Below are 23,718 nucleotides of genomic sequence, written 5' to 3'. Positions count from 1 at the left end.
GATTAGTGGTGGATTAGTAGAGACATATGCAAGTTGCTAATCTGAGCGGCGGACATGTGACTTTTAGCTTGACTGAACAGGATACAGTAGGGATAGAGAAGGGAAGAGTCTAGATTCTGATATTTCAGAGTTTTGGGATGAGTCAAAGGAGGGATATAGGAGATAAGAGTCCAGAAAGGGTTATATGGGAGATCAACGTATTAGGATAAGGATTGTAGTGAGCCGAGGAGGGAAGAGTCAAGAAAGGCTCTTAGGGAGATCATAGTAGTAGAACGAGGTTTAGGATGACTCAGTGAAGCACCAAAGCACAGATGAGTGCACCTATGATTAGCGCCTTGAGACCCGCACGGGTGAGTAGTGCGCTTTATAAATGTTAATGATTTGATTTATGATTATTACACAAAAGATTGAAATATTCACATTCTTAATTTTAAGATTACATGTGGACAATAACATAGTACATCATTCTGTAGGTATGCACCGCCACTGATGTTTTTCTCTCAGACTCATTACCCCTCATATTTTACTTTAACCTCAATAAAATGTTTAACTGTTAGTATATCAATGTTAAGATATACAACTTCTACACAGCAGGATCATTCTTACATTTTAACATTGCCTTGTGTCATATTAAACCATCATATTTTTTCTTTATATATGTATTCTACTTTTGATTTGTTCTTTTCATGGCTCTTTTACAATATTCTTTAGGTTTATTTACAAAGAATAAACTAGCTGAATGAAACAAAAATAGTGAAGAGAGCTTAATATGAACTGCATCTAAAAGTCAACCTTCACATGAAAGTGCAAGATCAGCAAAGGCTTGTACACAGATCAATGTTGTGCTCTTGTCTCACTAAAGGCCACACATTATACTTCAGTCCAACATTTGTAGCTATAACTATATCAGCCACGTCATCTCTATAGGGAAACCAAAAGTATTTTGAATGTAGTCTAATAAAGGTGATAGGTCTCAAGTCCCAAGGTATACCAGCAACATATTCTGCTTTCTCCACATGCATCAAAGGGCTAGGCAGTAAGGACGTGCTTCACTAAAAAGCCACAAGATTAAGAGACCAGCAATTCTGACGAATAATTGCTTAGAAGTACCCGCTAGGATTTATAACTGATTTACCTCAATAAGCACTCTCACTTAACTAGTTTAAAGCCCTACTGTTAGGCTTGGCATCCTTGGCGTGGCCTCCCCTAACTTTTTGTCTCTGCTTCCCAGGTTGCTGATGTGTGCTGGACTCTGTTGTTGCTGTTTCTGATACTCTAGGTACTTTACCAATGCTAACCAGTGCTAAAGTGCAAGTGCTTCTATGTAAATGTATGTGTGAATTGGCTTATCCACGATTGGCATATTTGGTTTACTATTAGATCCCTAGTAAAGTGCACTAGAGGCTCCCAGGGCCTGTAAATCAAATGTTACTAGTGGGTCTGCAGCACTGGTTGTGCCACCCACATGAGTACCCCTGTAAACATGTCTCAGACCTACCACTGCAGTGTGTGTGCAGTTTTAAGTTGCCAATTCGACTTAAACCTTCCCTTTTCGTACACGTAAGGCACCCCTAAGGTAGGGCCCTAGATAGCCCCATGGGCAGGGACATATACTGATGTGTGTTACATGTCCCAACAGTGAAATACTGCTAAATTTAGTCTTTACTGTTGCAAGGCCTCTCTCTCTCTCTCATAGGCTAACATGGGGGCTGCCTTTAAATAACCTTAAAGTGCAGATTCCCTTTGGGAGCAGGTAGAAATATGGAGTTTGGGGTCTGAACTCACAATGTCAAAATGCACCTTTTAGTGAAGTAGCTTTTTAGATTGTTCGTTTAAAAATGCCACTTTCAGAAAGTAGGCATTTTCTTGCTTAAACCATTCTGTGACTGTTTGTGGATTGCCTGTCTGGGTCAGTTTGATAGTTGGGCTGTTTGTGACTCCCCTCTAGACAGTAAGACAAAGGGAGCTGGTGCGTAGCCTGCATATCCTGATGAGTTATCTGTGCTAGAGTGGGGGGAGGAGTGGTCACCTAAACCTGAATGGGCCCTCTTCTCACAGTGCAGTCTTCAATCCCCCTGGTGTGTTTGCGACCTGGCCTGGGCAAGGCAGGATCTTGTTAACAACAGAGACTTTCCTTTGAAGTATGCCTACTTCAAAGGCAGAATGGGGTATATGTATTGGACCCAAAACCCCTGAGAATCAGGTCACTTTTGGAACCAAGAGGGACCTCTACCCAGGAGACGAGCGGAGAAGGAGTGGTGTCCCTGCCTGTGACTGTGCTTTGTTGGCCTATCCTGCAGTTGCTGCTTCTGCCTGTGAAAGGGGATAAAGACTGGACTTTTTGGTACATTCCTGCTTGTGAAGAATTTCCAAGGGCTTGAACTGAGTTTGCCTCCTGTTTTGAAGTCTCAGGGCCATCAAAGACTTCCTCCTCGAACATGTTTACTCTCTGCTGGGGCTCCTGCCCTGCCAAGTGGTGTCCTATCCAGTCCCTGGGCCCTTGAAAGGTGGAGCTGGCAGACAAGAGCTGAAAATCCACACACAGAGCGCTGTGCAGGGATTATTTTCTAAACACCACCCGCAATGCGGCTGATAAACGACACGCCATCAGCCTCACGGCTAAAATCGACACTCCACCTGCATCGCTGCTGGGAGATCAACGCATGGCGCTGGAGAAGTGTCATGCAACACTCACCTGCGTCTGATAACGACACAAACCCCACACAGCACGGTTTTCTAACACCGTGCAGCAATATTTTCCACGCATCGTCCCTGTGCGTCCCAGTAAACCTGAATCTGTGCAGATCCCCGCCCGGAAACAGACACACCGCTCTCTTGTGAGGGAGAAGAAATGACACATCGCCGACCCGACTGGAGAAGAAACTACACACAGCCTCCATTGCGAGGAAGAAATAGACGCATTTTCTGATGCACGCTCGCCCGTAGCTTTTTTAAAAAAATGCAAACCCGGTACTTTGTGCAAAATCATCGTTTCCATTGTTTTCTATGGAGTAAGACTCTTATTCTTTTGAACATTCCTATTTTAACTTGTGTATGTTGGATTTTTGTCGTTTTGGTCTTGTCTGATTTAAATATTACTTATTTTTCTAAACTGGTGTGGTGTCCATTTTGTAGTGTTTTCACTGTATTACTGTGTGTGTGTTGGTACAAATACTTTACACATTGGCTCTGAGTTAAGCCTGCTTTCTTGTGTCAACCTACCAAGGGGATGAGTGGGGGTTAACCAGGTGTATTTCTCCTTTGCCATGACTAGAGTGAGGGTCCTTGCTTGGACAGGGGGTAACCTGACTGCCATCTAAAGACCCCATTTCTAACACTTCATTTTCAGGTATTTGTACACAGATGCCACCTAATCTTGCTCAGCCTTCAACTGTTTTACTACTGAGCAGTGAAAACCAAGGAAATTCCATCCCCACTGTTATTATGATCCTTCTATTGTGTTCATGTTGTATTAATTCTGTTTTCCATCTGCTTAATTCCATCTTCACATATCACAACACCATTTAACATGAAACCTTGAATGAAGTTTCCCAGGAGTTACCTTGTTTTATTATTAGTAAGATTTGTTATGGCTGATGTGCCCTACATCTCACAGAGTGCCTTCCTCAGAAGTCCACAGTCTGGGAAACCCATGAATTACAATTGTTGCTAATGCACGTATCTCAAAGACTGATGGCCTTGAAGCTATGCGCTCAGAAATATTTCAAAATTCACTCTTAACAGTGAGGAAAATGAAAACAAATTGTTAAAGGTATACAGTCTACCACAAAGAAACAATAAATGTCACTTTAGAGTTGCCCATGGACAACAAATGTTGAAGAAATTGCAACGACAGCTACCCCCCCAGTTCTTTCTGATGGTCTGATATAAAGCGTAAGGTTTTTGCACCACATCTTTGCTCCCACTGCAGTGACTTCACTTGTGAGAAGAGTGGGATTGTGTTAGGAATTTAATGAAGATAACAGACATAGAACTAGTGTTAAAGGTTAATAACGTTTTCTTCTCTATTAGAGGATCTTTAATAATAATTTTAAAAAAAAACACTGAATAGAATAGCAAGATAAGATGAGTCTTGGGGAAAAGGAGTTAAGATAGTACACTTTCCGACACCTCAAGTGTCTATAAATGAAGAATGGTAACATTTCTGAGCCAATTTTGTAGTCATGAACAAGAGAGGCAAACCAACCAAAGGCTACTTGATTTTGGTAACATTAACATACTTTCTTGTGGTTACTCTAAATGCAGATTCCTCTTTTTTTGTTTAAATATCCCTTTGGTGGCACACTGGATTTGAAGATTTTTTCATAGCAAAGCTACCATGCACCAGTGCCAGTTGGTTCTTTAGTGGAAAGAAACACCCCCCTCCTCGTGTGGTTCCTAATACCGAAGCATACATATACAAAACTGGGTCTGAAGTAATATTTAAAAACTGAAGTACCTTATCAGAAGACAATATAAATGTTTTAGTTCCCACATACTGGGCCCATAATAAAAATAAATATTTTAATCCTAAAATCACATTTCGAAGAAAATATTATTGCTTACCTGGTTTGGAACACACTTGCTATGGCCTTAAAGCAGCCAGCTGCTACGCGCTTGGAGCCTGTGTAACACCGATCCACAGCCCAATACATCAGGTTGCTCTGATCAGGGTTTAGCTCAAGCAAAAGCATTACAGCCTCACAACCCAACTGATGAACCTGAATGAGGATCAATCCAAAAATGTAAAACAACTGTATAACTATCAATTTAACTTCAGCTCAGACCTGAAGGCATTAATCTTTTCTAAACAAAAATACTAAATATCATGACCTAGAAATGCTCACACAAATTACAACTTACTTTATTGCTAAATTACTTTTCTTTAATGACAATTTATATTTTATGCAAAACTGTAAGAATCTGCCAGGCCAGAATCACGTCTGCAAAATGTAATGACAGAGTCTAACTGTATACAGATGTTGAAGATCTGCAATATGATTTCACCTACAATGCTATCTACTTATAATTCTGTAAACATCAAAGAACTTTAGTCTTCAAATCACCAACGTTGAAAGAAAAGTTTATAATAATTTCAAGACAAAAGATCACTTGTTTAACATGAAATAGTACAGTATTGCAATGACAAGGACTTCTCAAATGGGGTAATTATTACTATGGAAATGCATATCTACATTTTGCTTCAAAAGGGATGTTTTGCCATAGCCAATGTGCTCAAATATTTTCCAGCTTAATTTTTTCTCATCATTCTAGTTCAACATTTATTGTTTTCTGCTGTAAAACACTAGAGTAATTCCCTAAAATGCCACTTTCTGGTCTTGTTTGTGCCCATTTCATGCAAGGATACACTACAGCTCATTCGAACTGGATCTGGCCACAACTGAGGTTTTCCCTAGTTCCTTATTTGTTTGGTTATGTAAACTTATACTGGAAACAGAATGCTATATCAGAAATGTTAATTAGTAGCTACATATTTACAAGTATCTGTAGGGAGTTTCATAGTTCAAGACTACATCACAAGGGAAGAGTAGATGACTTACCGTTAAAACTACATCTTTCACTGCCCCCTTTCCTAAAAATAAATGCACCATTGCTGACACGACCACCAAACTAGGAGTGAAATAAAGAAATAGGAATAACGGACCTTACTGGGAAAGGGGAGGAGCACATCCTCTACTGTTAATGAACCACTGTTGTGAGGTCATCTTGTATATCAAATAACTTTTCTTAGTCTATGACTAAAAGGCAAAAGCTTTGGTCTTCTACCACCGCATGCCTTTGGAGATGGGGAAGACATGCTGCAGAATGGGGAACTGGGCTTTTATCATTGCAGGATTTCTTTCAAGCTTTTATTTGCTACAGGAGAGGGTTGACTAGCCTTAACAGATTAACTCACATTCACTATGACCTTTTAGCGCCTTTATTTTGGCCATCTCATTCTTGAAAATACCTAAATTAATTAAGCACCTTCCTATTTTGTGAAAATTACCACTATGCTCTATTTCCCATGAATTTTTTTTTCCTCTTTTTTCTGGACCATATATTAAATATCTCAGATGTAGAAATGCTAAGCATTCATTTTATTATTTCCAAACTAATTTAAAAAATATGAAAATTTTACCAAAACTCTGTACCTTTTGATCCTGTGAATCCAAAATGTTATCCAGCCATTTGTATAAATAGCCATCCGATGAGAGCCCAACATTATCAGCCACAGGACCACAGCACAGAACTGCAGACATTGCCTTTAAAATGAAATCATCAGTTCATAAATCAAGTTGAAAGGTAGATTTAGCATGCAAACCTTACTTTCATGCAAAATGACTAAACTGACTAAATGATTAATTTTATATTGGAATAAAGGTAGTAAATCAAACAACTGTCAAAAGGAAAAATCAGATATACTGGAAGGAGACTGTGTCGAACTCCAGAGTTTGGAACGGTCTCCTTCCAAAATTGGTGTCTCCTTCCAAGCAATGAGTGTTGAACAAGACACATACAAAATGAACATCAAGGTAAATATTGAGCATCTCAGAGGATTTTAGATGTCTGTCAATAATATGGTTTTTGCGGACATTGTTCCTAGTTTGTCTAACTTGACAGACCAATCAAGATGACAACGGCCAATGGATCTCCAACTGTTTTCATGAATAAGGACATTTGAAGATCAATTAACTTTCTCACTTTGGTTTGTTGGTATAAACCTCTTTGAAGGAGAGCAAAGTACTGATTAACCTTAGACTTTCTAATAAAACATTCAAAGACCCTGAAACAAGGTTGTAAAAAAGGAAGTTGGATATTTACACCTTTTCCACTTTAGGAATATCCAAAATGGACAAGGTCAGCTATGAAAGGCGGTCTCTTGTGGATGACGACAGATTGGTTGAGAATGTATAGATAAATAAAAGATCCTCAATTTAGCCACATTTTGATCATCTCCAGCTAACTGTATTGCTTGAACATTATTCTCACGTCAATGACATTGCTTTTTACATAAAGTTAATTTCCCAAGTTGTCATATAACACATTTATTTGAACAATATTTTTCTGAACACTAATACATAATATACGTACGTACCATCACACCACACAATTTTTCTGCAATCCCTACAATTAACCTGGTGCTTTAATGAAAAATATTTGTGTCCATGAAAAAGAAAAGCTGCTAATGTGAGAACAACATAAAAGAGCCAGTATTAGGCAGAGATGGCATTCAATCTATGGTAATGGCTAAATGAAAAGGCCATTAGCTACGAATCAGCTATAAATATATTTTCTAACCTCATCTCCTTCAGCAGCTAACGTACCATACCCATTACTTCAGCAGCAAGATTGCATGAGAAGCCATGTACCTAACACCTTGGGCCTAGAAGAATAATTGCAGCATAATTGCAGCCAACAGATATCAAATGGTGTATTTAACTAATAAGTGGAGGGTTGTGGCACCAGGAAAGATGGAACATAAATTATGTGCTTGCAAGTTCTCTTTTTCTTTTCTATGCCTGGCTTTGTAGTGGTGCAGGATGTGCACAACCACCTGTAAAGTGTGGGGCTCGACATCAAACTGATCTTACCAAGAGTCACTAGACTGACATGCTCCTGAAATCCATGACATCAAATATATCAACAATGCATGCCACAATGTTAATTGGCTGCTGTAGCACCTTTGGCTCAAGGAGATGCTTAATAGCGCTTTGGGGGAGGCTCAAACTTGGTCATAGCAAGGGGAGACCGGAGGCTGAAACCTCCTTTGTCCCTCAGAATTCACGGATTTATGAGGCAGAACAGCAAACCTGCCTTCTTTAACCCTGTGGCAATTTCCTTCACCAACCCCGTGTCATCTATATTGCATCCTTAAATTTATGATGCACTTCGGGGTTGAGCCTGAATCTGGAATTAAGATCATGCATGCATTACGGTTGTCCTTCCAAGTCTTCTCCTTCTGTATGAAGGTCAGCATGGTGGCACAAAGGAAAGGTTAAAAGAGAAATCACTGATGGAGAAACAAAGGGAACAGTGAAAAAGGCAAAGCTAAATAAAGTGGAAAAGGCAGATTTGCACTCAAAGCCACAAAAAGGCAGCACAGATTAGCAATCCTACAGAGAGAAGGAAAAAATTAACTGGCTCACTGACCCTTCATTGTAATACAGGACAGCAGACAGAGTCTGCAATTCTTCAGTGTGGAGTGCCATTTGGCCCTATTTCTGCACAATCTGTTATAGGCTACTTTTGCCCTTTAGGAGTTGCCTTTAAGAAGGATTAAAAACAATGTTTTTTTCACCAAAATTTATTTTTCACTCAATTCGTCCATTTGAATGTATCTAGCTAAGCACAAGTTTTTTATGGTCATATTTCTTTTATTCAAAATAAATATTCTTTCTTTGATTAAATTTAACAAAGTGTTACTGGACAAAGTGGACATCAGAGGTAACTCCATGACCGGGAACGGTCTCATTCTTTGGACCTGAACCAGATGGGGAAGATGCCCACGTGCTCAAATATCCAGAAGATCCCACTACCGGATTTCCCTCTATGCTGTCCTTGATACAGTTTTTTTTAAAAATATTTTTTTATATGTTTATTGCATTTTTGATACAAAGAACAAAATTAAGCATATCGTACGGATAATGCAAACCTACATAAGAACAGAAACAATCTCACCAAACCAAGCAGGTGCCGATAGAACAACAGTAAGCAGAGTAGGAGTCCCATCATGATGGGTAAAGGAAAGCAGGTGGGGTCAGTCATACAGGAAAGCAGGCGGGGTCAGTCATACAGTTAAAGCTACACCAGGGATGGCCACTAACTTCTAGGAGCAGGGCTCTACTGTGCTAACCCAAGCCACAATCGTTCAAGTGCCACAAACTCGCCTCAGTCAGCCGCCCCACTAGTACACTTCACAGGCAAACCAGTGCAAAACCACCCAGAATTATTCCACTGGGGTAGCGGGTGTGCCAGCTGGAGTAGGGATACCAGTGGAACATATGGATGTTGTTGGCGACTGACGGGATGCAAGTGATAATGCCTCTGTGTCCCTAATTCTCCCTAGACTAGCCAATTGCGGACAAACCGCCAGAATTGCATCTCAGGTGGGTAACAAAGGGACTCTCCACATTCACCTGGCTTATTCCCTGTGTAGCACTTCCCTCTCGCAGTCCTCCCACTTAGTCAACTGCCTACTCCAGACACCCAGGTCAGGGCCAGAGGCAGGTTCCCAACTCATTGTTCGCTGTCTCCTGGCAAGCAGTACACCTAAGTGTAAATAGGTCTGTTGCTTTCAAAGCCGCGCTATGAGCACATAAGCCCAGTATACAGAACTGCGGACCGCAATCAAATTGCCTATCATTGGCCTCGTGCATTACCTGTATGATAGAAGCCCAATACAGGGTTAGGACTGAGCAGGACCACACCAAATTGAAAAACCCAGCTTCCAGTGTACAACACTGAGGGTAGTCTGCCGATTCCGCGGTTAACATAGCGTGCAGTCGCCTGGGCGTGACATACGCCCGGTGCAAGAAGTAGAATTGAATAAGCTTGAACCTGCCATTCCGAGATATCTTGGGGTAGACGTCAGTATCAACTTCCAGGCAGAGTCAGAGAGCACTGGTTCTATGACTGCCTCCCACTAGTGCCGTAGGGTCAAGAGGTTGAGCTGTATATATGAGAAAAATATAACTGAGGCAATCATGTTGAGAGGGTTTCAAGGAGCCCATCTTCTATGAGTTATGAATCCAACTCAGCAGAGCTCCGTGCAACAGGGAATGTCCTGCCAGTATGTCAATTTCCTGAGGTCTGAGAAGGAGCTCAGTTCCCCTCCAGTGAAAAGAACCCCCATAATGTCCTTGCCTATATGTACTGCGGAAATTAGGATGTTCTCTGTTCGAGCCATTGAGGCAGGAGTGGGGTGCATCTTTATACAAGTCAGGACGATTCTTGTGGGCATCCCACACTCAGGAGTACTCACCGCATTCCCAGCACATCACCCTCCATCGGGCAACCCACTGCAGTTGGGCAGCCAACTCAAGTTGGGTAGATAACTCAAAACATTTAATCCAGCCAAGCCTCCCTGATCCACCCGTAGATGCAACTTCCAAAGGACCACCATACGCCCTGGGAGTTTCCCAATATAACGTGGTAAGCAGGCTATCCAATTACCGGAAGGAAGTCCTAGGAAGTTCAGTCCGCAGCACCGCAAAGAGGTATAATAGTTGCTGCAACAGGATCATCTTAGATATGGCAATCCATCCAAGAACCGAGATCAGCATAGTATTCCAAAAAGATATTGAGTTCCGCGCTGCTGACAAGGCCCTGGTGAAGCTGCCTTCCCGGAGAAAATCCAGGGTTCTATATATGTCCAACCTCCAAATAACAGATAGAGGCATTCTCCCAACACAGCTCTTGGATGTTAGAGGTGTGTCGCAGTCTCCTCTGAATTATGTTGGAGGGGAAAAGCTCATGTCTGAAGTCAGACAGTGCTGCCATACCCTCCAGAATCAGTAGTGGTTCCATACATACATAAAAGCAGGTTGTCCACATAAAGGAGATGTATACTTGGTCCCCTGACACCTACAGACCTTGGAAGTGCCTTCCCTGTCACATCAGCGTGAGCCACTCCATTGCAATCATGAACAGCGGCAGGCCTGGTGGGTACTGCACTCTACATCACATGCTTCAGAAATCACCAGGCCCATCCGCACTCTTGCCTGTGGCTAGGAGTACAGCAGCTTGGACCACTTGACAAAGGGAACTCCAAACCCTTTTCCCAGGAAAAAGATGTAGAAGAAACCCCACCACTGGAAATCAAAAGCCTTACATGTATCTACTGGGATGGCCAGGGCATCAGGTGGCAAGGACTCCTGACCATTAAGGGCTTGTATAAGATATTGGATATTCAGAAGCATGCACAGGGTGGACTAGTTTAATCATGCGAGGTAGCATTCTGTTGCCCAAAATTTTGCTCGGAATTTTGTAGTCTGCACTAAGCTTAGATAATGGTTAGTAGGAATCTACCATTAGCAGGTTTTTGCCCTTTTTGATAGCAACACTATTACAGACTTGAGCAGGGATGGTGGGAGCACACCAGTGTGCCTCACCTCATTGAAAACCATCACTAGTTTTGGGGCAATCAATGCCAGGAAAGTAGAGTATAATTCTATGGGTAGGCAATCAGTTCCAGGGACTTTGCCCCTAACCATCTACTTGACAGCTCCCCGGACCTCCTGCACTATAACATCCACCCCAAGATCAAGCATGGGAGGAGATGCAGCTGCACTGTAGCAAAACATTGCTGAATCATCGACCTCTGCTCTTGCGGTGTACTGTAGAAGCGCAGGAATACTGCATTAATAACCTCTAGTACAAACAAGCCAGTTACTAGACTCATGAATCTGAAGAATATTACTGCCTCCAGTCTCCTCTCTGAGGAGCCAGGAAAACATGCTCCCTGCTTTGTCCCTCTCAGTGTGGGACCTCGCCATGTACGGCCTTTAATTGTACTTGTGTAAACGCTCCACTGAGGCAAACACTTTTTCACCCGAACTGGTGTGTCGTTCAGCTCCCCGCAGAGGCCACCAGCCCCAGCGCCCCCATACCCCCCCAAAAGGGGGGGGTCCCGTGTTATGTGTCGGAATGAAGTTTTGCAAGCACCTGCATCTTATTATCAATGCTGTAACTGCGAGCAACCTTAAACCCCTCCTACTCAATCCCTACTGTTGCAGAGCCTTGGTTATCTGAGCAGTACTCCATGATTTTCTCCAGAAGTGATGACAAACACTTGGTCCTCTAATAAGGACTGATCTAGTCTCCAGGAAAGGATGTTGGTCCTACATGTGGACCACGAAAGGTAAACAGCACGGGCGAATGGTCAGAGTACAGCCACATTAGGTATTCAGTATCTATCCACCTCTTGCATACCTCAGGAAAGCCACGAACCTTATCCAGTCGCACCATCATCTGCACGTTAGAGTAAAAGGAGCCGACCCCTAGCCACTGTGTCCCTCATTCTCCAATAGTCCGTCAGTCTCCACTGTCATACCCAGTTGCAGAAAGCATCCGCTAATTTAGCCGCAGGCACCGCGCACAATGAGAGGATGAGACTTATTCATGCCGGTATCAGCCATACAGTTAAAATCACCATTCACTATTTGGATGTAGGGGAGCAAAGATCAGAAGAGGGCCATCAGACTGTCCAAGAAGGGGGCTTTGTTCGTGTTGGGGGCATATGTATTAAGCAGTGCCACATCCTCAGTCTAGGTGTCCTAGCTCCAGCACAAACCTACTCTCTGGGCCAACAGACCTGTGTGGTAGGAATGGTAACCCAAGGCTTAATCCAGATAAGGGCCTTTCTTGCAAATGCGGAGTAAGCTGTATAATATAGTTCGCCCCTCCACCTCTTACTTAATGCTCTGCCCTCAGCAGCCGTTAGGTGGGTCTCTTGCAAGAAAGCAATTTACGCCCCCTCTCCTCCTTAGATAGGATAGTACATTATAGAGCTTAGAAGGTGATCCCAGCCTCCGTACACTTCAGGTTAGAAGTTGGAGGTGATCAGCCATCGCAGCAACAGGCCTGCAGTGAAGGGGTGAGATATTCCTAAAAATGGCACCCCATTGCTTCTCCTGATAACATGACACACAGCAACCATATCTGCCAAGAGAACAATACACATCAAAAAAGAACCCCCCCCCCCCAAAACAACCCCAATAGTCACCCAAAGCCTCCTCCCCCCACCCCCTGCACTCACGCTGGACTGAGACATGTGCACATCCTGCCCAAACAGGGCCCTACATCCTGCGGCACCCCAATCCATATCAGAAAAACTGAGTGGGACCAGAGACCAGACAAGCCAATACAGCTATTGTACGTAGAACTGCAAAACAAACATAAGGAGAAGGCCTGTGTCTCGGGCAGTCTGACAACCCTGATGTTGTTGCGGTGAGACCTCCCCTCGATCATCGACGGGCATCTAACCATTGAGGTTGCACCTCTAGATCAGTGTCGCTTAGGCCTCATGATTCAGGGTCTGGACCACCCACTCCAGGGCCGACAATGTCCCAGCCACCTTCATGGAGTTCTCCTGGAGAAGGCCCACCTCAGCGAGAGGTTAGAAAGGAGCTCTGGCTCTGAGCAACCTACTCCATGGCAGCTGGCTCCGCTCGTCTCCCCCATTCCGCCTCCCCTCCCCACCCCAAAAAAAAAAAAAGTTCTTTTATTATTTCCTGGATGCTTGTTGATGCTGAAAGATTCAGAGACTTACTGCAGCGTGCACCTCTTCCAATGCAGCTTTCAACTTCCCCAGTGCAGCGTGCAGCTCCTGTAGTCAGATCAGCAATGGCACCAGTTCCCCCCGACTCAACCATTAGTGATGGCTTTGGCCTAAATAGTGGCCCACTTCTGTCATTGCCACACCTGCTAACCCTTCAGGAAAAGGTAACTATAATCGGACATTCCTCCACTGATCAGTCTTCTAGGCCCCTTACCCCCTAAGGGGTCTCCTTGGGGATAGCAATACCAATCAATAAAGTAAGAATAGCTACTGTCAGAATATTAATTTCATCAAGCCCTATCATGCAATCATGTTAAAAGCTCTGAAAGAGCTTCCGATTGAGACAATCTGTGCACCCCAGAAAATGAAGGCATCTGTATCTTGGTGACCACAACCGCTTCCCCACCAAAACCAGTCCTGACCACAGAATCACAGGTTCTTCAGTGGGCACAAGAGATTTAGAAGACTTTATCTAAGCCTGGACCACCAGTACCTCACCCATAAATATTATCACGTCTTCGTGTCAGAGGCATCATCATTACATAAGACTATCAACAGGGCATCTTCCCTCAAGGGCACAAGAAGGTTCTGAAGACTAACTGTAAGAAGGCAGCAATCCAAAGGACTGCACCTATGGCAGATTAATGCCAATGCAATCATCACCCACTACAGTGTTACCCTCTGTCAAAGATGTGACTGCTAATTTACCTTCCTTCCAAGACTGCAGACAGAAACAGCCATGGCAAGAAATCAACAGTGCTGAAACAAGACATGGTTTCCAGGTCAATTAACGAGTACCCAGCCATGTGGCAGCAGTCGTTGCTCAAGTCCTTTGCCCAAAAACCTAAAGCTACCTCTCCTTCAATGGGAATAACTTGTTTATTTGCATGACAGTAATGTCACACACTCACTTCGATCTCCCCTTTAATTGTTCTGATAGTTAGTGCCCCGTAACTACTTTTGCAGCACAGTTACAGTACCTACAGTTATTGAACCCCACTACTTAAGCATGAGAAAAAAACTTGTAAGGCTTGTCTAATTTAGTAATAACTTTAAAACATTTCACTAAACTATTACTAGATGTCATTAACATTTTACATTTGGGTTTGTATTACTCTATGAAAATGAATTTGAAAATAAATGAATTAAAATGAATTGAGGGTTGAGTTTAAGGTTGGAATAACATCACTTAGTTTGAGAATATTTAACATCAGAAAGAATCAGTAATGTAGGTTAACAAAAATAGGAAAGAATTAGCATTAGAATATGGTGTAAAATTACTTTTAATTTAATGTAGTTTAATGTTAGAGCAAAAACTCATTTAATGCAATATCAGCTTGTTTGTTTTACTTTATTTAAAATTAATTATAGAGTTAAGTTTGGGCTTACAATACAGCTAGTCATTTTTAAATATAATTGAAACCTTTCCCAGTTAGGAATGTTGCTTTAAGGGTTTCCTAGAGCTGCTCCCAGTCTTTGGCCATTGTGACTCATCCGCCAGGGTGTTCTGCTCCAGGATGGAGGCTGGTGGCAAAACTGGGGAGTGGCTACATTAACATCACTCAAAAGTGCCCCCTAGAGTCAGTAAGGAAAGCAAGATGGCGGCAGACGGAAACTGGTGGTGCCGGAAGCCTAATCCTTGTGGGTGAAAGGGGAACGGTAATAGGCATGCCAATACTTATATAAGGAGGGACAGGATGCTCCTTACAGCTAACAGCCAATACTGGTGCAGTACAGTGTCTAGAAGCTTAGCAATACCCAGGGACCAGGAATGGAGAGTGCAGGAACATGCCCAGCGAGGGAGCTGCACAGACCAGAGGACTGGTAACAAGATGCTGCTGCTGAAAGGCAGCAGAAGCACATTTTGTGATAAGCTAATGCAATATTTGGAGGGTCAATTTGATGGAACAGTGCAAGCTAATCATGACCATTAAGGAGTTCCAGAACTCTGTTGTAACTACAATGTAAACACTTGAGCACATATTGGAAGTCACCACAAATTGCAGGTAACTAGCCAAAGTCCTGGATCCAGTTCTCATCCCCCCCACAGAAGTGAACTGCAAAGTTGATGCAACCTTTAACTGGTGACAAATTATTACATCCAGCATATCAGGGCCAGGAACTACATCATTTTAATACAACTCGTGTTCGTCCACCACACCTTCTGCATTCTCCATTAGTTACTCTTTTCTGTCTTCCTTCCATCCCTGTAACCCTTTGCCTGCCTTGCATGTATTCCCTTATCTCATATAACATGGGTAATGTTGGGAAAGCATTTGACAGCATTTAAAAAACTAATGTAATTAAATGGATTAAAGAGACAGAGGAAAATTCTGAATTAATTTAGCTTAATAAATATAAACATTTAATGTAGTTTAGTGTGTAACTTGTTCTTTGAATTAAATATGCACTTTTATTGAGCTTTAGTTTTGTTCAGTGTTGGCATCAATGTGTTAATTATTAAGGGCGGATTATGTAACTTGCCCTGGAAAGCATTTGATTATTGCAAGTAGTGCTGTAGATTCACACGCTCTGAGTACTCCTGCTATCTAGTGTTGGGCTTGGACAACTGAAACTTACTTTTCTTTGATGAAGTCTTTCGAGTCACCAGGTCTTGGTGACTCCTCTGGTCCTAGATGTGCCTGGACACAGACTCCATTGTATTTTATTTTTTTTGCCCAGCAGGTGAGAGCAGGTAGTAGTAAGTATAAAAGAATAGTCACCATTCATGAAAGAAGAGCATCATGTAAAGTGAAAGATATCTTTAAGATACACTGGCTTTCAGGGAGAATGGTTTAAGCATGTGAACCTACATCACTACATGCAATGAAATAATGCTTATAGGATAAGTAACATAATCCCAGTCTGGCTTTAGATACATAAACTCTGCATAGACGGTAAAGCAGTATTCTCCTATGCAGTGGCTTGTCAGTGGATGATGGTATAGGTCTGTAACAATATCCTGATGACAGTTTGACCAACTCTAGCTTTATGACTTGCATGAATGCCCACATAAAAATGCTTTGAAAGGCAGGTGCAGAGGACCATTTACCAGCTTTATGAATATCCACTCTGGGTATGCTCCCCAGAAAAGCCATAGTAGCACCCTGTTTATAGGTGGAGAATGGTCTGGGATGGAAGGTTTCTTTTAGCTTTAACAGGTTTGGGTGCATTTAACAATTCACCTGGTGTCCCCTGCCTTAGAAATGGCATGCATCTGTGAGGCTGAGAAAAGGATAAAAAAGTTTTTGCATTTTGAGAAAGGATTTGATCCTATCTATATAATACATAAGATACGTCCTCTTATTAACAGTGTGTGAGACGTGATCTTTCAGCTAGTTGTGCCGTGGGTCTGACTAAGAGGGAACGTGGAGTACACCTTAGGTGTAAACATGGGATTGGTTCTAAGAACCACTGTCACCGTGGATGTGAAAAAAGGATTCCTGTAGTGTGAGGGCCTATAGTTCTCCGACACACCTAAGGGACCTGATCGGTACTGGGAAGGCAACCTTCCAAGAAAGAGATTGCAAAGGGCATAAACGCAGAGGCTCGAAAGGAGATCCCTTAAGTCTGTTAAGGACAATATTGAGATTCCAGACAGGTGCTGGGAGTACCCTTGGTGGAAAGATTAGTTTAAGGCCCTCCCTAAAAACTTTAATTACTACAATTTTAAAAAGGAAAGTATGTTTCCTGTGCTACATGTATGCAGCAATGGTGGCTAGGTGTATCACAGTTGATGTGTAAGCTAATCCAGACCTTTTGTGGGTAGGAGGTAAAAATTATTTTCTTGAATCGCATGCCTACGAGGGTTTGTGTATTTGGGACTACAATAGTAGATACAATGCTTACACTTAGCAGCATATCAGGTGCTTGCAGTGGGCCTACAGGCTTCTTAGTATGTCCATGCATTCCTGAGGTAGACCAAGGTAATTAAACTCTACAACTGCAGTAGCCAAACCACCAGGTTCAGCAGTCTGGGTGGCTAACATTTTCTCAGGTATATGTGAGATGGTCTGGCCGCTTGGGGTGCTTCTCGTGAAGGTTAATGGACATTTCTGGAAGGGTTGAGACACATGGTTGTCTGGCCTACATTGGAGCCATCAAGGTGAGGGAAAGAGATGTTTGCCTCAGCTTCCTGACCATTTACGGTATCAGTAGAAGAGGTGGAAAAGCGTACACAAAAATCCCTGACCAGTTCATCTACAGGACAATGCACCCATGGATTGTGGGTGTGTAAACCTGGTGGAGGAGTTTGAGCATTTCATGTTTCCTTATGTAATGAAAAGGTTTATGTTGGGAATGCTCCATTTCTTAAAGCAAGGACCAGGACTTGTGGATGGACTTTCCATTCACGGACTTGTTTCTGCCATCTTGCTGAGCAGGCTTGAAAAGATGCTGTCCATGCCTGGAAGATAATTTTCTAGGAGATTAACTTTGTGATGGATGGCCTAGCCCAAGAGTCGCTGTTAGGGCCAACAGATTAGGGGAGTGTGTGCCTCCTGTTTTTGTAGCTGAAACATGGCAGTCCTGTTGTCTATGCACACAAGTTCTACCTGGCATTGAATCTGTTGAAGAAAGGCTTTTATGACTAGATAAATGGCTAACAGTTCCAAATAGTTGACGTGGAGGCCCCGCAGATGTGGTGTCTTAGACCTTAGACTCATGTCATTGAGGTGTGCCCCTACCACCAACTAGATATGTGTTTGAAGTGATGGTCACTTGCAGAAACAGGTCTGCAAAGGGCCTGGCCGCAAAAGATTTTTGGTGTTCCACCATTATAGAGAGTGATGGATGCTGGTGCTTAACACTAGAGCATTCAAGTGACCCTGTGCTTCTGACCATTGGGTTGACGAGCACTCCTGAAGCAGACGCATATGCACTCTGGTATGGGGCACTATGGCAATGCACAAGGCCATCATCCCTAGAAGGCACATTACCATGCACAATGGAAGCAGATGGGATGGCTGGAAAAAAGGAAAAAAGCAGAGGCTGCACACTCTGGGCACGGAGAAATGGGCCCATTACAGAGTTTAGGACTGACCCTAGGAAAGACTGGACTTGGAGTGCTCCAACAGTGATTTTGTTTCATTTACTGTGAACCCTACGCTTATGCATCTAGGTTAGAAACATGTGAATTACTTCCTTCCTGAGATGAGCTGCTACCCCAGTTAAAAAGATGGTGAAGAGCCTTGGAGGTGTAGTAAAGGCGAAGGGTAGCACCTTGAACTGATAGTCTTGATCACTTATCGTGAAGTGGAGGTAGCACTGATAAGCTGGATGAACTGTGATTTTAAAGTAATAGTACTTCAGGTCCAGTGTGGCCATGAAGTCTACTTGCTACAGTAGGGGAGTGACAATGTGGAAGTGTTCTGACAGGCTATATCTGTTAAGAGCCAGAGGTTGAGGACTGGACTGAGAGATCCATCATTTTGGGAATGCTGAAGTATAGAAAATAGAAACCTTTGCCCTGGTGTTGGCGGGGTTGGCTCCTCTGAGTAAGAGATTTGACTTCTCTTGCAATAATATGAAATGTTATGGGCTGATGGTGTGGGTGCTCAATGATAGATAAGACAGCTGTGGTGATTTCCTCCCTACAGGGAAGAAACACCTGACATTTTCAGCCAATAGGTGTTGTACGACTGGGGGGAATATAAGAAAAGTCAGTTCTTAGAGGTGGAGGCCCACTTGGTGGGAGTGCCTCTGCCTCAGCCTTTGGAGCTATTGCCCCTGAAGGAGCCACATGAGAATCTTCTGCCACCATGTTGGTGATAATCCTGGTGCTGTCAATGGTAGGACTGGGTTGGTTTTGGAGAAGTGGCTTTGGGCCCAACACTCGCCTGCTGCTTTCGAAAGGAGTCCCTCCAGAGCAGACCTGGATTAGCACCCATTGGATTGGCAGTCTTCGTGTCCTTAACAGTTTCAAGCATTTTGTTAACCTATGGTCCAAACAGGTGCTGCCCATCGAACAGCAGGATGCTGTTGCATCTCTGGCCTGAACCCAGAAACACGGAGAAAGGAGACGCACCAGAGGATGAATGAGATGTTCACTTCTCCGGCTCCTTTGCCTGCAGAATCCAAGCCATGCAGGCCAGTATTGGAAATAGCTTTCCCTTCAACAAATTCCTCTCCCCTTTTATTGTACTGGCCAGGGAAGTGCTTCTGCATGTCTTCCCCAGGACCATCTAACCAGTACAGGGGACCTAAAGAAGTAACAATACATTAGTATGTGCCCTCATCCCCGAATACTCTTTCCTGCAGCATCAATTCACTTGCTCTCCTGGTCAGGTGGTGGAGCATTGCCATGGCCTGGGCTGCTGTCCTTTTCCTACAACTGGTGATGAATAGGTAGCCTGGGACGTGACCCATGAAATAGAGTGGGTCAGAGGGCACTGGCTTATATTTTTTCTATATACAGGGAGTGACTACTCAGGATTTGAATAGGTCATTAAAGATCTTAAGGGCAGATTTTATCATCCTCGGAGTATGGGAAGGAACTGGACAGAATGCTCTGTCTTTGAAGGCATCTCCAATAAAAAGTAGTAAGCTTCAGAGGTGGTATGTAGGTTTGCCTTATTGTAGGCAGCCGCACAGTGAATAATGCTGTGGTACATTAGGGGTCACCCGGCAAGGAGGTTCTGACTGTAACATGTTCCAGATCTGGATATGTCCGAGGAGCCACACCATAATTCTCTACAGAGCCATACAAGGGACTAAGATAAACTGGGACAAAATCCTAAACTGGGAAATAAGAACTGGGACTGTCCATACAGGAGTATAACTCCAATGACCCAGAGGGGAGGTCGTAGAAGGTGAGGTAGGTGGTGGAGCTGGTGAAGAGGGGGAGGAGGTCAGAGAGGAGAAGGAGGAGCAGAGGCTTTGTCCTTAGACCTCTTGGAGGGCAAGAGAAGTACAGAAGTAGAATTGTCCAGTAGCAGGACGTCTTCGAAAACAAGCCTGAACTTTTTCGTCTCTCAAGCTCTTGCTGCTCTTTCCCAAGAATTTGACTTTCCTCAATCACAGAAGCAGAAGGCCTTAAAACCAACTGCAGTTTAGGCATGGACGGCAAATGCTTCAGCATCGAAGGTGCTTTCGGCCTCCATGGTGGAGCTGGCTTCAAGGTTTCTGTGCCAATGGGCATCTTCTGACTCTAGACTTGCTGAAGGGGAAACACCTGGAAGCACCTTTCCTTGGCTCAGAGGCCTTGCTTCGATGTGGATCAGAGCTTGAGGGCAGTGACATACCTGAAAAAGGTGGCAGCTTAGGCATTGGACTCGATGTCCTTTCCCCGGAGGAGTGGTGCTTGGCTCCAATGTGCAACTGTTTCTGGGCCCCAAAAAAGGGTCAGGTGTCAATAATATTTGCACAGAGCATAGTTTTCAGACAAGGACTGGAACCGATCGAGGTGAAGAGTCCTTAGGTGACTTTTCTTGCAGAAGTTCTTCGTTGTCTGGCTCCGAGACGTCAGGATCAATGATCTCAGGCCTGCTAGGGTGTACCACAAGGTTAGGTGGCGCCTTAATTTCTCTTCTTCAGTGCCAAACAGGTCAGACTTACCAAAGATGTCTGGCATTTCAGAAGAGCACTGTGGCATTCTACTGTGGGCCCATCTGTCTCGTCAATGACAGTTTTCTTGCTGCTTAACACCAAAAAGTAGATCCACCAGCGCTCGTCCTCTGGCAAGGGCAGATATTGCAGACGCCATGGAGATCAGACAAGGGACTCTTAGAGTGCACTGAAGTCTTCTGTAGGGAGTCTGTTCGATCACCTACAGTGTCTCTTCATTCTCTGAAGGTAGTCTGAAACATGCAGTGGCCCAGTCGCCAAACACTAAGCTGAAAGAGAAGAGCAAGTGCGCTGAAGAGCCTTCTCGCAACAGACAGACAAACTCATCTAGACCACAAGCAACGCTGATTCACGCCAGAACACAATGGCAGTGAAATCTTATATTGTTTTACAGTGAGGAGAACAAATAAGTATAAAAGGGATTTGGACATCATGGGGTCACCCATCTTTTCAGGGGATAAATTAATGTAGAAAGTACAAAATGTGGGCAATTAAGGTATGTGGAAATAAAGGTAGTAAAAGACAGCACAGTCACTGTTTCAAGACAAGCACCGCCACCCCCAGTCACCATCAAATCTCTGAATGCCATGCAGGAAGTACTGGGCTGATCTTTTATTTTCCAACCGCAGAAGGCCTCCAAGCCTTGAAGTCAAGGAAATCATACTGACTCAAGGGCACCAGGGTGACCCTGCTATTTCATTGGAAGTAGGCAGGTGAAGTGGAAAAATGTAGCCCACTGTCTCAGCCCTGTGAACGAGGAGGACCTTGTGAGATCAATAAGCCCTGTGAACCAGGAGGACCTTCTCTGCACCATCTCAGGAGGCACATTACACACTAGAAGGAGCAAGGATGGCTTGCCTTCACTAGTGGGAATAGGGATGGCTTGTCTGCACTACAAATTATGGGAAGATAATCATAAAAGCACAATGCTCCTCAGTAATAAAGAACAGGTGTGCTTCTACAGCTGCTGCAGCCTAGGCCATACAGTCAACCTCAGCTAAATGTTGACAGCTAAAGTTCATCTGCAGGCTGTAGAAAGGTTGCACCTTAAGGAGAAATCCAGCCAGTCCCACCCCAGAGAAAGAGATGCTATTCCTTCTATGGCCCTATCAAAAAGGTGGTGGGGTGATTAGGGGTGACACAAACTCCTAGATCTTTAGGATTTGAATCCATTCCTCACCCTGCATAAAATCCTGATCCCGAATATAGTAGAAAGCATATTATTGGACCAACTCAGTGGACATTTAGGACCTTTCCTTTCATCCCCAAGAAAAACAACTCCCTTTAGTTCAAACAATAAGTACCATTGATATTTAAAAGTAAAAAAATATCATTTGAGGTGAAATGATCCCGCAGGACGGTTCTTCTCTTAATCCATTTTCTAATAAATTATTCAGCCATTCACCACAGGCTGCTACATATAATGAATTTAACTGTCATTCAAACACCGCAGGGAGAGACAATATAAACTACTATACAATTTTATGGTGGACCTAGAGGTTAAACTTGCATATTGGCACCAAGGATTTGTCGTTATTTTAGGGGAATTTCAATGCAAAAGTGGTGTTGATGCAGAGGGAGCCTGGGTATGCCCTGGGCTCCAATTTTGGGCCTGGGCATGTTCCTCAGAGGGACAGGGGGGATGATTTATCCCAACAGATCAAGTCTTTTGATTTGGTCAATGTAAATGAAGCATGTGGCCCCAACTATGGAAGAAATCCTACCTTTGTGAGAGGCAAGTGCTCCTCTTTTACTGATTACATCTTCATTGCTAAAGACTTGTTCGATAGGGTAATTGAGGTGTTGATTCCCCCTAGTGTCTTCAGCGACCATAATCCCCGGAGTATAGGCCCTTGTTTACCAAAACAGGATTGGGGGGAGGGAAGGGGAGAGGTGGGAGGGTATGTGGGGGGGTAAGAGTGTTAAAGAGCCTCATGTAGTCAAGACTCAAGGGCTGTCTCTGGCTTGTAAAAATGCAGATATGCATGTCCTCCTCGCTAGGCTTAGTTTAAATCATCTGCCCTAAATACAGCAATGCCTCGCCATTTTGTATGGACACATGAAAGGGTTAACTGAACCAGGAGGTTATTCATTTGCTAATGAAGCCATGCAGTAACGATTCCCCAGAGACCAAGTGGTTTGACCACCCTTGTAGGAAGGCATCCTCCTTGCTGCATGAGGCCCTGAAGGAGCTTCCTTGAGATGTACATAAAATAAGTAGATATAGGCTGGAGTACAAGGCAGCTATGCGGCACAGGAATAAGGGATTTCAAAATGAGGCCTGGGTAAATGTAATTAAGGCCTGTAGGGCTAAAGGATACTAGGGATTTTTGCACAGAGGCTATTAAGATTAGACCTGTGTGCCCCAAGTCCAACTCTGTTCATCAGCCCAGAAGTCTGGGTAGTTCATTTTTCGATGGGCTATAGTTTGAGTGGCAACCATTATTATGAAGAGGAGGAGGTGACCTTCCCTTTAGCCCAGAAATATTTCTGCACTGAGATCCTGGAGGTAATCAATAAGAGTACCCAAATAAAGCCCCGGGTCCGGACTGTGTCCCCCTGGATCTTTATAAATCTGGTTCTGACCTTTGGGCCCCTCTTCTTTGTAATTCTTTTAATGCCATGTGCAAGGTGGGCCTCCTACAGAGCTGGCCCTCTGCTGTTACTGTACTAAGTTTCAAGAAGGGTAACCCGCAGTCTGCTGGGTATTATCGACCCATTTCCGTGCTGGATTCAGCTGTTAAGGTGGTGGGCAGAGCTGTACATGAGTGCCTCCTCACCTGGATCAGGAAGTCTGACATGCTGTCGGAGGTGCAATATGGATTCCATGAGGGCACTGGCACGATGGAACAATGTCTAAACCTCCATCTGCT

General features: G+C 43.7%; 1 protein-coding gene across 12 annotated transcripts in view; it reads right to left on the bottom strand.

Annotated features, from left to right (window-relative positions):
• FRYL (FRY like transcription coactivator) overlaps positions 1-23,718 on the bottom strand; it is a 1,894,812-nt gene that overhangs the window by 1,067,869 nt on the left and 803,225 nt on the right. For all 12 annotated transcript variants that reach the window (XM_069201557.1, XM_069201569.1, XM_069201550.1 and 9 more), the window contains 2 exons: positions 6,156-6,266; positions 4,567-4,721 (listed from right to left, as the gene is read on the bottom strand). In XM_069201557.1, coding sequence (XP_069057658.1) covers positions 4,567-4,721; positions 6,156-6,266 — 266 coding nt within the window. The remainder of the gene's footprint in view (positions 1-4,566; positions 4,722-6,155; positions 6,267-23,718) is intronic.

The sequence above is a fragment of the Pleurodeles waltl genome, chromosome 1_2 (genome assembly GCF_031143425.1).
Source record: "Pleurodeles waltl isolate 20211129_DDA chromosome 1_2, aPleWal1.hap1.20221129, whole genome shotgun sequence".
Taxonomy (NCBI): Eukaryota; Metazoa; Chordata; class Amphibia; order Caudata; family Salamandridae; genus Pleurodeles; species Pleurodeles waltl.
Note: the sequence above shows the minus strand (reverse complement) of the source record. Positions and strands in the feature narration are given on the sequence as shown.